The sequence below is a fragment of the Notolepis coatsorum genome (assembly GCF_963971535.1).
Source record: "Notolepis coatsorum genome assembly, chromosome: 7".
NCBI classification, from domain to species: Eukaryota; Metazoa; Chordata; class Actinopteri; order Aulopiformes; family Paralepididae; genus Notolepis; species Notolepis coatsorum.
This window is the reverse complement of record NC_140171.1, coordinates 132,008,879-132,026,107: the sequence shown is the minus strand read 5'-3', so window position 1 is coordinate 132,026,107 and position 17,229 is coordinate 132,008,879. Positions and strand designations below refer to the sequence as shown.

At 42.3% G+C, this 17,229-nt stretch overlaps 1 protein-coding gene across 3 annotated transcripts in view; it reads left to right on the top strand.

Moving 5' to 3' along the window:
- The window catches only part of LOC311232055 (phosphoribosyl pyrophosphate synthase-associated protein 1-like), an 87,419-nt gene that overhangs the window by 22,295 nt on the left and 47,895 nt on the right, over positions 1–17,229 (top strand). For all 3 annotated transcript variants that reach the window (XM_084318726.1, XM_084318727.1, XM_084318728.1), the window contains 2 exons: positions 13,976–14,028; positions 14,201–14,267. In XM_084318726.1, coding sequence (XP_084174852.1) covers positions 13,976–14,028; positions 14,201–14,267 — 120 coding nt within the window. The remainder of the gene's footprint in view (positions 1–13,975; positions 14,029–14,200; positions 14,268–17,229) is intronic.

The window sequence follows — 17,229 nt, the reverse complement described above, 5'->3', positions numbered from 1 at the left end:
TTATGATAAACGGTAGGGGTGGGACGGTTCACAAAATGGACGGTTTGGTTCATATCACGAATTTGGGGTCACGGTTTTCAGTTCGATATACGTTAATTTTTATTAAAAAAAATGTAACACTCAAATCTAAAAGTCAAGATAGACTGCGCTCACAAATTATAACACTGGGTGCTGAAATCCCGTCGAGTATAATAGAAAAAGAAAGCAATACGCTTGGACCAGCACTCACAGATTTTGGTATATTTAATGGCAGCCTGAAACAAACATGTTTCGGAACATAATCGTTCCGAAACATGTTTGTTTCAGGCTGCCATTAAATATACCAAAATCTGTGAGTGCTGGTCCAAGCGTATTGCTTTCTTTTTCTATAACACTCAAATCTAAACATGTTTCTCATTTATTAAAAATAAAATAAAAGGTTTACAGTGTTTACAGCCTTAAATAATGTTTGGCACACAAAGACCGAACTGACTGAAAAATATAGGCTACATTTGTCAAAGTATTAATTTAGTGCAAACAAACAATATGCTCAGCCAGCACTAGACTTTCCTTTCTTTAATTAATATAAACACACAAAAACAATGTCAACCATGTTTAAATTCCCTGCTTGTCAGTTCTTAATGGAAAGATTCGTTTTCTGCTTGAAATTATTGTGTTTCTGTCTACATATATTTAGACTAACATTATTTAAATATTGAGTGCAACTGTGGTGGATTACGTAATTCGGTGAGTTGGAACTATCTATGGGTTGGCGCCGGGTCCCCACGGACATTTTAGCGTGTGGCACCGCCACCTTCAGCTCCGGTCACGTTAGGAGCAGTTCATAACGTCAACAAGCAGCGCGAAAGCGGCAATAGTCCCGGTTGGAGTTAGTAAAACACAGTTGTATGTTAGCCTTCTTGGATGTTGAATAAACGCCTATCATTGTCTTTAAACACCCCGCCTCTCGGACTCCCATTTCCTCCTCTGCTACAGTAGCTAGTAGCTACGGTGTTAGCTGTTGTTGTGAAGGGCTAGCTAGCTAACAGCTACAAACATTGTACAAACTGCTAACGCTATGGCAAGATGTGTGTAGGCCTATGTAATGTTAATGGCTATGTTTTTAAAGTCGTAATGAAGATTGATTTATATTGTGCGTGCCATTTTTACACAAACTGACTAGCACCTGGCTGCTGCTGCTGCTGCAGCCAGTGCAGAACACCGGCTCCGCCAAATGATTTTTTTTATTTGCGCGTCATCTGAACCGTATACGATACACAGACGCTCCATTACCGGATAAATATATATAATTAGTAAACTGTCGGGGGCATTAAGTGCCCCCCTTAACTGATTTTCGAGGGCATTTTATCCATTTTCAAGGGCATTATGCCCCAAGCCCCCGTTAATTTCGAACCCTGCGTTATGCTTTGGTCATTTCACATTCAGCAAGCCCTCAGCTCGAATACGCATTAAATCAATGTTATAAGACATTGATATCAAGAGCTATCTGTAGCTACTGCTAGCCGGCTAGATGACGTTAAGACAGAACTTTAGTTCAATGGGACATTTCGTTTTGAACAGTAAACTAACGTCAGCTAACGCAAGCTAACGCAAGCTACCGGAGGTATGAACATGGACTACTAGATTTTCTGGATCATTTGTTGATATCAGGAGCTATCGGTAGCTAGCCGGCTAAATACCGTTAGACAATGCCTACTAAACGTGAATAGTTGACTGGGTAATTTTGTTTAAACAGTAACGATAGCTAGGTAGCTAACGTTAGCGCAGGTCGAATGCACTACAGACTCGAGCAGAGGAGCCGCACCTCTTTGTTTACAAACTCTACACGGGGGCGGGCGGGGCTAGGGAGGAGGAGCAGTTTGCAGGTCCTGTGCGTCTGAGACAAGCGAGTGAGATATCCACTTGATCAGTTTCCGCGATCGGCGAATATGACTCATTATCGGAATTCCCCGATCGCATATTTATACTGATTATCGGCCGATAACGATCGGTGGCCGATCGATCGGGGCATCCCTAATTATTATTATTATGAAATATTGTAAGCAGTCATTTGAGGCTTTATAAAAGCAGCACAATGAACACAAATCTGTCGGTGCCGAGTCCCACCTCATCTTAAATAACAAACAGCATTGCTTGTTGTAATTAACAAAGAGGCAGAGTTGATTTAGCAAAAAAAAAATATATATATATACTTAATTAATATATATATATTTTTTAATAGATTCAATTTCTTTTTTCATATTTGAATCCCATGCCCATCGAATGAAGCTTCGACGTATTTAAGACAGCCCTAGAATGTACATGTACTAAAGGTTAAAATACAAAGACACTGTACTACAAAAGTACAATGTACAAACTAGTAGTATTAAAAATGCCACCCCTAAATACTACTCACTAAATATCCCAACATCAGAGAGCTGTGGAAATATTGTGATATACTTGCTTTTTATATATTCTTGTTGTTAGGCCTAAATGACTGCTCTGTCGACTGAGGGGTCTCTGACCGGCTGAAATCATTGACTTTCAGGGGGCAGCCCTAATGTGCAGTACATGCATGTGATAATGATATCCACAGTACTGTGATTGTTCCAATTTGCCTTCAAGCTGTTCAGCTGACTTTAAACGGCAGAGTATATATGACTAACGACTTTGCCCCTCCCAGCTCTCTTGTGCTTGCGGTTGTTAAAACGTATCACATTTTGTTGAAACCAAATGGACTCGACGGACAACTTTGCAGCTGTTGCTGCTAAGATTGTTTTTATGGTGTTTATACATGGTGGGCCTGCCGTCATGTATACTACAGTAAAAGGTGTAATAGAGGGAGACTCATATGTTTCAAAAGAGATGTTGTCGGTGCTAGCAGATAAGGAGCAGAGCAGCCATGCAATAAAGCACTCAGGGTTGACATCAGGAATGCACCGACCTATCCGATTGTTCCCACTAAGGCTGTCCCCGAAGCCTGTTTTTGGGATTCGAACTTCGTCAGGGTTTTGCGAACGGACGTTCGAACCTTCATTTTTAATAATAAAAAAAAGAGGGAGGTTCTGGAACTCACCGAGGAGGCTCATATATATATATCGTTTTATATATAATTGTACCAACACAGATATTAGGCAGTACACGCATTGTCCTGCAATACATGTACAGTGAATGCACAGCTACATTCGCCATATATTTCTATCGCTGCTGCGGTCTACAGTGAAATGCAATATTATTATTATTAGTGTGGGTGACCTGGCGAAGCCAGGTTGCCACCCACACTATAGTAATCTATACTCTTTTTATTATTCTGCTTCTTTATTCCACCGATTTTGCAAACACAACTCCTGCCAGAGCGTTCGCGCCCCATACACGTGAAAGGTATCAAAACGACCGGCTTGACTATGGCAACAGCGCTATTGCTTTTCGGAAAGTTAGTTTCAACGCACCGTTTGGCTACGAATCAACTTTAAACAGGAAAATTTCGGTCCCATTGGAAATGCATTGCAAGTTAGAGTGGAGGAGCTGAAATAATTTGTTTCCACTACCTTGGGTAAATTGCGACAGTGATCTCAATTTTGGACGTAGGGATATCCTCTTTCATTGGTCGATGTTGACCACTCCCCCGATACTTAGACCACGCCCGTTAGGCCACACCCCCTTAGTGTATCTCTTGAACCGTTTGTCGTAGGGACTTGCGGGTTGTGCCATTGGACTCAGTAGGGATATCCTCTTTCATTGGTCGATGTTGACCACTCCCCCGATCCTTAGACCACGCCCCTGTAGGCCACACCCCCTTAGTGTATCTCTTGAACCGTTTGTCGTAGAGACTTGCGGGTTGTGCCATTGGACTCGGTAGGGATATCCTCTTTCATTGGTTGATGTTGACCACTCCCCCGATCCTTAGACCACGCCTGTCATGTACGAAGTCTAACGACCGCACCGAATGGTATCTGGAGCAGGCTGTACATGAACAGAAACAGCCTCTCTCAGTAAATGTTTTCAAAATAGTCCCGGGCAGGTAGGTAATAACAAACACAAGACGTTGTTCCAAAAATAGTAAATTATATTTATTATGCCGGGTAGGAATTGAAACCTCCACTGATGTTTAGATAGGCAACAAAGGGAAAAAACAACCCACAAACAATTAACAAACAGGGAGAAGGTTAAGGGGAGAACAGACAAGGTAAATATAATAATAAAGTAAACTAGGTAAGCGCCCACAGACACTCACCAACCAGCCAGGGGTTGGTACTGTGAAACCCCCAACAAAGGTACCAAAAGTACAATTCCACACTCAGTGGGATCTAGGCCTAAAGCCAACAGGAGAATCCTTACTCCAATGGAGGAGTGGCGCAGAGGCCAACAATATCTATATACCTATACTAGTACTTTAGTCCACCCGAAGCAGTAGCTAAGCACAGTATCAATTCCACCACAGTGGCAAGCAATGGCAACCTCACTCTTCTCTGGTCACGGGCAATTGACAGAATGAGGCGCCCCGACGTGTGTGTGCTGTCAGGTATTTGGCTACCCATCCCTCTCGCGGTGATTGCCATCAGCTGTCATTCATTAGGCAATCAGCACTCTTCAGTAGGAATGGGCAGCACCTGACAGGGAGAGAAAAGAGACAGCATTAGCTCCCATGTTCACACACACACACACACACATCACATACAAAACATAACACATTAAATATACTAACCTGATGTTCAGAAGGTGTCATAAATACAGTAATAATGGTAATGACCAACCCACGTACCCAGGTACGTCACACCTCCCCCCATAAGAGCGAACCTGTAGGGTTAGCAAAACATTATTACTTATTACCCAACATCCGATTAGTACCACACCCCAGGGAAAACAGAAACAACAACAACCTCTACTTTGACAGGCCGCTCCGCCGATACCGTCCTGTCAACAGGAGACAACAAACTGGAAACTTCCTGGGAAAACAAATAAAACACAAAAAATCATCTCATCGCGCTTAACAGGACAGCACACAGGGAAACAAAAATCAGCACATTGCCCTGGCACCATCACAGCGCCCATCCCCTTTCAAAAAATGGCGTCACAAAAATAACATGGGCAGGATCCAAAATGATGCCACTCAAATTAGAACCTTGGTAACGGCTGGAACAATAACTTTCCTCAGAGGTATCGCCTCCGGGAAACGGGTGGAACCACATATAATTGTCAACATGTAATGATTTTCCGCCCTTGTTTTAGGCAGATGACAGACACATGTTCAAAAGGTTCCCCCATGTCCGGAATGGAGCGCAGGGGAGCCGGATGCACCCCCTGATTTGGCGTCCCCACTATTACAAGTTTTAGCAATACCTAAATTAGCAGACTACACATGGTCACGTGCCACCATTTACATGTAATGTCCACATATCATCGGCAACACAATTTGACGCTTTGTATTCCAGTCTTCTCCACACCTCAATGGTTTTAGTAGAAGTAATTCTGATTGTTAACTGGAGTCTACAGCAACAGCAAGTCAACAAAAACAGCTTCACATATTGATACCTTTCTATAAAGAGAAAAAGTTGAAGTGAAGAAAATATCACAGAAAATACAAAAATATAATTTTCTTCTGCCAAAATCTTTCAAAAATACTAACTACTCGAGTTACCAGGGTTGTTGGGCAAACATTGTTTAAAAGGTGCACTACAGTTTTTGTGAGAAGTGAATAATGTCCAATGGTACATTGTCACAATTGAATAAATATACTGTCCTCTAGAAAGCTTCCTGAAAAGTTACTACCTCACTGCTGTCGCTTACAAAGGCAGGCCTGCAATTTTGTCAACAAACATACTCTAGGCTTATTTTCGGTTCACAGTGCCTAAAAAAAATGATTTTGTTTCAATTTATGATAAAATATGATAGAATAAGTATTAGTCTCTTGCAGGCTCTGCAAACAAACCACTTTCCTCAAACTGCATAGTGCACCTTTAATTTAGCAATCAACTCCAGAAGGAACCAATAAAACGAAACCTTGCCTATAAGATCTACAGCAGCTATTCCGAAAGAACACTGACGCTACATCTCCCTGCTCCATCGATCCATTTTAGCATCTTTGATCATTACAGCAGAAAAAAAAATCCACATGTAGTACTCTCTATTTTACTAGGCTCTATTGACAAGCTTTGCATTATATACAAAGCTCTATAATGAACCGCCTCAGATTCTGAGGATTAGGTCAAAACATGTCCTAACTAATTATTGCAGTTTGCGTTATTTTTTTGAATAGATCAACAGAAAGCTGAACGGGTCTTGACAAAGGGGTGATACACACAGTATCAAATTACCCATTTCTCTCCAAAGTCTCCTTTCAAATCCTTTAGTCGATAAACACCCGGTCTAGTTGTGCAACACCCCCTCTATCACAAAAGTCTGTTTCCTACTAGCAGTAGCACTGGCCACTGCCGCAAAACAACTTGATAGGCAGGAATCACTGTGCTGAGCAGTGATCAATGCTTGACGAGTCTGTGGTAGTGAAACGCCAGCAGACTTGGGAATTACCAGCTTCCCCTGAACGCTACTTACAGCAACCTCTTCCATCCTTCCAATAGATGGCCCCCTGTCCTCAGCGATAGCCTCGCTACTGACAGAGTCACTCAACGCCAAAGCTTGAGTTCGCTTCCTGTCCCGTGCCTTGGTGACAACACAAGCAGAAAAAACATTGGGGTGATTATTAATCAATTCATCACAACACAAGTCAGTTAATGGAGCGTTCTCAACCTCCAACACAGGGATCACACTCTCCCCAGCAATGTCGTTCCCCATGATAAACTCAACGCCCTCCACAGGGAAACATGGGCGAACGGCGACCGGAAAACAACCTGTGATAAGATCTGACTGTACATGCACCTTATGCAACGGCACGCGCATACACCCCATTTCTATACCTCTTACCATCGCACCAGACTGACAGTAAGAGTCTTCATTTAGCGGTAAGACATCAGCCAGGATGAATGACTGAGAACAACCTGTATCACGGAGTATTCTCACCTTCCGTTGGTCACAGACGTCACCCGACAGTGACACACACCCATCAAACAGAAAGGGTTTAAAACATATTATAAATGCCTTGATGATGTCATTCTTTATATAGGCCTATCAATTGTTTTTAAGCTCAATAAACTCTGACCGGAATTTATCCCATTTGTCCGGTAGATTGAAATCTACCGGACACTCAGACCTGCAAAAAAAAAATCTAACGGAAACCCTGGCACCAAAAAAGCGCCAAAAGATCGAAAATAAACTAGCAGAGCCAGAACTGTTCAACTCCCCTGGAGCCACAGCCAGCAGAGAAGCCGGTTTACTTTCACTTTTAAACCAGCTGCAGCCTGAACTGGAGTGTGAGGGGATGTAACACTAAAGATGGCGGCAATGACAAAGAATTGCTGCAAAATAAACATACATCTGTTGTTAAAAAAAAATTAAAAAAAAAATTATACTTATAACAATTCGATAATTATCGATATAGAGAAATATGATAACATTATCATATCGTTATCGCGATATGATTTTTTTACATATCGCCCAGCCCTACTGGGGAGTACGTTCATTTTGACGAGGGCTATCCTACCCAGCCAGGAGATTGTTAAAGGGGCCCATCTAACTAAGTCTGCCCTTATGGTGTCTAAAAGGGGGGGAAAGTTGGCCTTAAACAATGTATCATAGGTGGGTGTCACAAATACTCCTAAGTAAACAAAGCCGGAGGGTGACCAGCGAAATGGGAAGGGCTCGGACAGGATCGGAATGGATTTAAGTGTCCCACGTGGCATTGCTTCGGATTTGGAAAAGTTTATTTTGTACCCCGAGAAGGTTCCGAATGTGGAAATCATGCGGGTTAGACATGGAATGGAAGAGTCAGGTTTAGATATAAAGATCAGTACATCGTCCGCATAAAGAGTGATTTTGTGCTCCCTCTCGCCCACCCTAATACCTGAGATCGTGGCTGACTGCCTTAAGGTTCTATGGCCATGTCAAATAGTAAAGGGCTAAGAGGGTCCCCCTGGGGGTTCCCCCGTTGTAGAGGAAAGTTGTTAGACCTAAGCCCGTTAGTCAGAACCGCCGTCATCCGTGAGTTGTAAAGAACCTTGACCCAGTCAATAAAAGTGTTTCCTAGGCCAAATTCAGCGAGGGTTAGAAACAAATACGGCCATTCTAACGGTCGAATGCCTTCTCCGCGTCGAGAGACAGAACCACCGCGGCGGGGTGGTCTATCTCACGAGTCATTTGGATGATATTAAGGAGCCGTCTCATGTTGTCGGTAGAGTTCCTACCCTTAATAAAACCAGTCTGATCTTCGTTAATAATGAAAGGGAGCACCTTTTCTAGGCGCATGGACAGGATCTTGGAGAGCAATTTTTGGTTCGAATTAAGTAGGGCTATAGGCCTATAGGAGGCGCACTTTTCAGGGCATTTACCCTTTTTAAGGAGAAGGCAAATATTAGCCTCCCGTAGGGACTGGGGTAATATCCCAACCTCAGAGGAATGATTAAGCATTGCCAGCAGGGGATCCAAGAGAATATGACCGAATTCCTTCGCATCGGTTTCGCATCCGAAACCGTCCGGGCCCGGAGCCTTACCAGATGGCATACCCTTAAGGGCGCACAGAGCCTCTTCCTTCGTAATTGGGGCGTTAAGGAGCAAGTTCTGATCTTTCGATACCTTAGGGAGGTGCAAGTCAGCGAAAAAAGCTTGCATGTCAGAGAGAGCACCATCGGGTCGTTCAGTCCTATAGAGTTGGGCATAGAAAGAGGCAACCTCTTTATTAATAGTTTGTGTCAAAGGACCTGACCCCGTTTGAGTCCGAGATTGAGGCTATTACTTGGGTGTCAGCCCTCTTTTTTGCCAACTTAGCTAGGCACCTGCCAGGCTTGTCACCGTGTTCGTACATTCTCTGTCTGGCAAATTTAAGACAGTATTCGGCGTCCTGGATCAGAAGAGTGTTTAACGCAGTTCTGGTGGCCGTAAGCTCTATAAGCACAGCCGGGGCTGGGTTTGAAACATGTTGATTCTCAAGGTCGGCTGCAACTAATGACTATTTTGGTAGTCGACTAATCTGTCGATTATTTTTTCGATTAGTCGACTAATCGAAAAACAATTATATTTATAAAAAAAATATAAAAATTTTTATTTTTATTTTTTTCACTACCTATCTTTGTGAAAGTGGCTTCTCAGCTCTGGTCCAGCTGAAGACAGAGCAGAGGAACAGATTGGACATTGAGCATGACCTCAGAGTTGCTTTGAGACTCTTGTCAGGACCAAACAACATCCCCAGTTATCCCATTAGTTCCCCAAAACTTACTGTCGGTCTGTTATGTTAAGCTAAGAAGTCTTCAGCTGGCTGGACCAGAGCTGAGAAGCCACTTTCACAAAGATAGGTAGTGCAAAAAAATTAAAAATGACTAATGACTAATCGACGCAACAATATCTCGTCGACGATTTTTCATAATCGACATCGTCGATTATGTCGACTAATCGTTGCAGCCCTAGTCGGCTAGTTTCAAGAAGTTTGCATTGTTCATTTTTCTTGTGTTTCTTGGATGATACGTAAGACATAATCAGTCCGCGAGAAAAGACCTTGGATGTTTCCCAGAGCAGAGACGGGTTATCCGTAGAATGTGAGTTAATTGAGTAGAACATTTTAAATTCCGATTCGAAATAGGAGACAAACATATCATCCTTGAGGAGGTATGGGTTAAGACGCCAACATCTCGACAGCGCCCTCTCTTCTGACAAGGAGTAGACCAGATATATAGGGGCGTGATCCGATAAAACAATACTTCCGATTGTGCAGGACGATACTAGAAAGAGCTTAGAGGAAGGGATGAAGAAATAGTCTATTCTACTGTTGCTCTTATGTGGGCCGCTAAAAAAGGTGAACTTCAGTTCGGATGGGCAAAGGGTTCTCCAGACATCTGAGAATCTGATGTCTGTACATAGGGAGGAGAGCATCCTTGCTTGCCTAGAGCGGGAGCCAAATTGGGTGGGAGTTTGTCAAGAGACGGTATAAGGTGACAGTTAAAGTCTCCGCCCACAAAAGCATTCTTGGAGGCCAGGCTATTAAATTCACTAAATACTTTGGATAGAAAGTCAGGGGAGTAGCCTGGGGGACAGTATACATTCATAAATGTCATTTCTTTACCCTTAAGAACCCCTTTGATAATCACATAGCGACCTTGGCTATCTAAAGAGGAAGTTATGAGTCTAAAGGGGAGATTTTTATTGATCAGTATGGCCACTCCCCTACTAAATTTAGAATAGTTTGTGGCGAAGACCTGTCCCACCCAACTCTTTTGGAGTTTAGCGGTGTCGTTGGGTCCCATATGGGTTTCTTGTAACAAAGCAATAGAAACATTCTCCTTCTTTAAAAAGGTCAGAATCGCCTTCCTTTTCGCTAGTTTCTGAAGACCTCGAACATTCCAGGAGCAGAGCTTAAAGCTCTCAGAGTTAGCCGTAGCCATAGAATATTAGTGGGTGTGTAGACAGGGCAGACCTAAAAAGGCCTGTGGGCACACCAAATTCACCTATTTTAACCACTAAGCATGTACCTAGAGCCATACATAAAACAGATATTTTCAGTAGTAGACATGTGTCCTGAGCCATACATAAAACATACATAAAAAACATATAAAGGTGCGGGACCGGTGGGCCTTTCCCCAACAACACAGGGACTCACCATAGGGCCTAAAACCCTCAAACCTACCATAAGTAGATTACTCTCAGTGGCTGCTTACCACACTCCCAAACATAAGCAAAAAAAAAGAAAAGAAAAAGCCTAAAAACGTAGAGTAAATGGAAAAGTTCACATTAAACCTTATAAGAACATGGCTAGGTTTATGCAAGAAACCTAGAACTGGAACCATAGCAAGAGAAAGAGAAAAAGGGGGGGGGGGGGGGGTAAATAGCCTGTGCACTGCCTGACAAACGTGTGCAGTACATCCACCAGGCCGGAAGAGGGCGATACTCTGCTGACAGGTCCGTTGTTTCCTATGGTTCACACAGAGTAGCTTGCTGCCTTGTCATAGCGCAATTAGGCCGCCGTGTCAGGAGTGGGCGCTGTGCAAAAGTTTGTCTGACATTTTAGCGGCCTAGTTGGTCAACAGCAGATGATGACGCCTCTGGCCGCAAATGCGACTATTTGCCATGTGTGTGGCTAGCAGAACGTAGCTGGAAGAGCGTGGCTGATGGATCCATGAGACCCCAGTCCGGAAAAAATATGTACACACACACGAGGAAAAAAAAGTGCATCACGGAGGCATTAAGCCAAGTCGTGACGAGGCGTAAGTGACACGCATAGAAGTCCTAGGTCATTTAAACAAAGCTAGCGCTTAGCTCCCCGGCATATAGTGGACGTAAAAAACAAACAAAATAAAGTGGCATTATGTAATAGTTAAACAAAACAGACCAGGCCAACCCCCCCTTAAGTCAGACGCTGAGAAAAATAAAGCATACAGGCGACACTTAACGTCACACAGTCAACCATATTTATAAGAACGAAGAAATATAGAGTGATATGACGCTTGGCGCATTAGCCATAGCGAGGTGCTAACGGCCCAAAATCAAGCTACTACCGCGTTTGGTACTGGTGAGGCTGGTGTTGTGGCCCCTCCACGCCGGGTCTTCAAGAAGTCCATGGCGTCCTCAACGATGAAAGATGTTTTCTCGCCCAATCCTCGGTTGTGATGACAAGTCTCGCAGGGAATTGAAGAGACGGCTTGAGTCCTAGCTTGTAGCGGGGGGCCATGACGTCTTTGTAGCGGGAACGCTGCTCCACGACTTGGGGGCAGTAGTCTTCAAATATTAGGACTGGTTGCCCTCTGTATTTCAGCGTTCCCCTCCTCTTCCGTGCCTCCCAGATAATCCTCTCTTTTATTCGATAGTGGTGTAGGCGAGCAATAACCGCTCTAGGCCTGGAACCGGGTGCTGGCTTGGCAGTAAGGGCCCTGTGACACCGGTCCAGCTCGGACGGCGTAGGGAGGACCTCCTTCCCCAGAATTTCAACCAGTACCTACGCAAAAAAGTCGCTGGGCCGGTCGCTATGAATGGACTCATCCAATCCCAATATGCGTTTATTAGAGCGGCAACTCTGAGATTCAAGGTTAGTTAGCTTAGCCTTTAGCTTGTCACCGTTCTCTTCTAGCGCCGCACATCTAGCCTCTAGCTCGTCCACCCTGCCAGTCCAAGTATTCAAGCCGTCTTCCACGGAGGTCAGACGCTCTGCATGGTCGTTAACCGACGTCCAGAGGCTGTCGAGTTTGGATTCGAGCAAGGCAGCGGACGCTCTGATTTAGCTGGTTAGGGCCTGCCTTAGCTCTTCAATTAGCCCAGCAATGGCGGTTATATCAGTGGGACCGTCGTCCTTCTTGGATTCATTTCTCAGTTGTCTCGTCGCCATTGTGGTTCTTGCAGCCAAAAAAAAATAAGTAGAAACATAAACGGGGTATATACAAAAAGGTTTAACCGAGTTGAAAATATAGAAAGAGGCTTTTAGGACTAAATATAAAAATACGGGAGTCACATTGTGGCCATGAGCGACTACCCCATCCTTGACCCGGAACTGGAACCTCGTCCCCATTACTAAGCAAACATAGTGCTGAAATTATACCCGTTGACTGCCGTTTTGACAGGGTTAGGGTCTTTACTCTTGGCTACATTTGAAAAAGAACATGAATTAATACGGACTGTATTGATCTATTTATGACGTGAAATTATTGTCGGTCCGGTACCGGACAAGTCACTGCAATCCCCAAGGACTTCTCCCAAAGAAAGCTGTTAAAAACACGGGTTTCCAAAATGTCAATGTGGTTAGAAGTGGTGGAGAGAATAAAAGCTAGCTTATAATGGTGGTGTCTGGTTAGGAGTGAGGGATAATGGAGGTACTATCCAAGAGGGGGTCTGGGAGGGGGGGGGTTTGAGCTGGAGCATATGTGTGTAGGGTTTTAGAAAATAGGTATTAGGGGTATATTATATACTAACATTTATATAATTGTAATTTCGCTGGATATACACTGTATACGGCTAAAATGTTATTATAGACTATTTTTGTTTTATCCTGTTTCTGTACTTGCATATATTATAACCACCTTTACTGAAAGTTTCATTATGCATTGTGTGTTGAGTACTGACTTTTAATAATTTTTTGTTTTGCAATAATAAAAAAAATATAAAAAAAAAAAAACACGGGTGCACACCGGTCTGTCCTACTTACGTAAATCCTACATAAATCCTACAACGAATTTACGATACGAAGCCGTTCGAGAATGCCAAGTAAGTTAGTGAATTTAGTTTAGTTTAGTTTATTTAGGATCCCCATTAGTTGTTACCACAGTAACAACTACTCTTCCTGGGGTCCTCAAAATAACATAACATATTTCAAACAAAATCATTGTACAATCAGAATAAAACAATACTTCCATGCACATTGTACAAGCAACAACACCAAAATAAAGAATAATAATGACAGTAAAGATAGTAATTTGTCTGTCTACATGAATGAAGCAACTCTCCCCTACCACCACACAAATGCCCTAATTTGGATTAAAAAAAGAAAAAAAGTACATCATAAAATGATTTCTTTAACTGTAAAATCGCTGTTCTCAATTTATTTTTGAATGTGGTTTTAACGCTCACGGCCAATCAGAAAATTCACCCAGGCCATGGTACAAAAGTATTTTATCGGTCTTCAATAACGTTCAATGGTGATCCATTTTGTGGATACATTTGTTCTCTGATGTAACAATGTTTTTGTTGGCAGATGACTCCTTCGGACAATCTCAACGTTATACGACGTTACGTTATGTTACATTATATGATAACATAATTAGCAAGCATAGTACTGTAGGTTGTATATTTAGTACATCATACTTGTTGATTGGGTTTGTTTTTCCTAGAGAGATTGTCTGAAATAGACTAATGGCTAATGAGTGACGGGCGGCTAATGTTGTAACCGCTGTAACTGTCTCTATTCTCTCAGACGTTTGGGCGTCGAGTTGGGCAAGTCGGTGGTTTATCAAGAATCAAACGGAGGTAAGATTGAGAAATATTCTTTTAGGCTTTCCCTGTTTTAATGTCCAAATTCAGGTCCAGTTTATCTATTGACCAATGATTTCAGTTGACAAACGACCACTGTTAATTTCACATCCTCTTACTTGTGTTTGAACCTGAAGTGATAAGTGTGCATTTTTTGTCTTGTTGGCAGAGACCAGAGTGGATGTGAAGGAGTCTGTTCGTGGTCAAAACATCTTCATCATTCAGAGCATTCCCAGGTAAGAGAGATCTGTGGGCCATGCCTTGTATTTTTAACCTTCTGCAAATTAACACACACACACACACACACACACACACACACACACACACACACACACACACACACACACACACACACACACACACACACACACACACACACACACACACACACACACACACACACACACACACACACACACACACACACACACACTTGAATGGGGGATGCACAACAGACTGCAGGGGATAATATGATTGAATGTGCCTTAAAGCCAAGTTGTATTCACTTCAAAACATAGCAAATAATAAATAAATGAAGTTGAAACCTACTGGAGCTAGCAAGCTAAAGTGAATGCAGGTGCCAATTGAATGCTAACTGAATTCTTATGATGAAAAGAAACCGTAAAAGCTGATATGGGTCGTCAAACAATGTAGATTCTCTTGCATAACATTGGCAATTTACTCAGCAGTTATTAGTCAATTAGTTATTCACCCACAATAGCTTGTCAGATTAGCAATTCTAGATTAAACTGGTCCTGGACACACATACACACACATAGAACATACCCCTCACCTAGACATCTCTCTACCACAGCTTTCACTTATCTTACACAAAACCAACCGTCTGTAGTGTGGTAGTGAAAGGGTTTAACCTTCTGTAGTGTGGTAGTGAACGGGTTAACAATTTGCCACATGGCAGTGAAAGGGTTAACCTTCTGTATTGTCGCAGTGAAAGGGTTAACCATTTGGTAGTGTGTTAGTGAAAGGGCTAAACGTGAAAGTAAATAAAAACATGAGGTACAACTGAAGGCTAAATACTGGGTCCTCCTCCAATGACCCATGAAGGCAGGGTTAGGCTATTGACTGGAACACACTGCAGGAGCAGATAACACTGTGCACTTGCTTGAAAAGTGGAGACACTTGTATTGCTGCATAGCGAGACAGAGGTATGTTTGATTTGCATCATAGGCCAGTTGAATTGCAGCGAGTCAAAATGTATTAATAAGCAAATTCAGTCTGGGGGCCGGATGAAAATGCTACGTATTAGAGGCCCATATATAGACATTATGATTGAAGTGTATAATGACCATTCACATGCTCAATTATGTCTCATAAGTTGTAGCAGACATTTTTGGGTTGATACCATTCGTTACACTGAATTTGACCATTGATAATTAAATATAGTAAAGAAATCCCTCCAAAATACCACATTAGACACCAAGACCTCGAAGGAACATCATAGAAAAATGCATGCTTTTGATTTGGTATCAAAAACCTTTGACATTTGGAGATTTCTGTAGCAATTCCCCTTTTCCGCGATTGGATGGCGAGCACCTGCATTGGTTCTTGCCCAAAACCGCATGGGATTAGCATAAAGGTGGCATGTCTGTAATGGGTAGACTTGTGGGGCGGAGCTCGTTTCAGATATCTTGAGGTGAGAGGCAGGGGTGTAAAGTACTTGAGTAATTTTACTTCTACTTCGTTACTGTTTTTGGGGATTTGTACTAGGGCTGTCTTAAATACTTCGAAGCTTCGTTCGATGGGCACGGGATTGGAACGGGAAAATTTAATTTGAATATATATATTAAAAAAAATATCTTTTTCATCCCCCCTCCCACCTGCAAAATATTGCGCCTCCAATGGGACGAACGTCATACGCCTCATTAACTCTGCCTCTCTTTGTTAACTACAACAAGCAATGCCGTTTGTTATTTAAGATGAGGTCGGACTCGGCACTGACAGATTTGTGTCATTGTGCTGCTTTTATAAAGCTTCAAATGACTGCTTACAATATTTCATAAAAGCAAAGTGTTTAGTTTGTCTAAGATTTAAAAAGGTTTAAACTTTACAGCACTGACGAGTATTCTTTATAGTGTCCCGACTAGGGCTGGGCGATATATCGAGTATACTCGATGTATCGCGGCTTGTTCTACGTGAGATGTAGTAAATTACTATATCGTGAACATCGAGTATATGTTGTCGCGGCTGATATGAGACTTGCTTTAGTGCAGAGCGTTCCTCTCATTTCATTATAGACAGACCAGCGGGGACCTTAAATGACATGCAATTGTAATTTCATTACACAGACCATCGCGGACCTTCAATGACATGCAATGGGCTAACGTTAGCTGCTAAGTTAAACCATAATAGGCTAAGCTAACTAGCGTTAGCTCTTAGCTGATAGCTCTTAGCTGCTAGCGTTAGCTCAAAGCGGACTCCACGACACTAGTTCCATTAGTGAGAAAAGGGGGTGGGTTATATTGACGACGCTTGACAACAGAGGTTTAAAGATAACTTCATATTTATTGGTTATTCGTTTCTTGCATCCAGTTTCAATCTCCGTGTGTTCAATTTCCTGTGTTTACATTCGAGTGTGACATCATCGCCTATGGCAGCTTATACGCTCAAAACGCAAACGCAAAATAGAAAGGTGCGCTCAGTAGAGCACACATCTCACCCAGGTGCAGCAGCCACACATTTCTTTCTCTCTCTCTACATTCAATGATTTAAAGTGGCCAAACGTTACAGTATAAATACTAACTGGATAGTTGATGATATAAACATTTCATTTCATTATCTGAAATATTCTAAAATCATTAAGTCTGCTATAAGCCATTATCCCTTTGTAAGGCTTTGTGTGTGATTATTATTTTCACACAGTAGTGTGTGTGTTTGGCTAAAGTGGATAGAAAACACAGTACTGTGCAAAAGTCTTAGGCACCCAATAGTTTTTATATAAATTGTCTTAGATGTAAATAATCTTTTTTATTAGTGTGTCAGTAGACTACTCTTAGTACATTTTCATTTAATAATTTTTTAAAGCATCTTTATGGTTTAATAATGGAAACATATTTTGCAGGGACTTATTATAATCATCATATTGGCGTGACTGTATGCATCAAAGGGTTAAATCAAGCATTTTTAAGTGCTTTAGAGGAAATGTCAAAATATCGCGATATATATTGTGTATCGTGATAT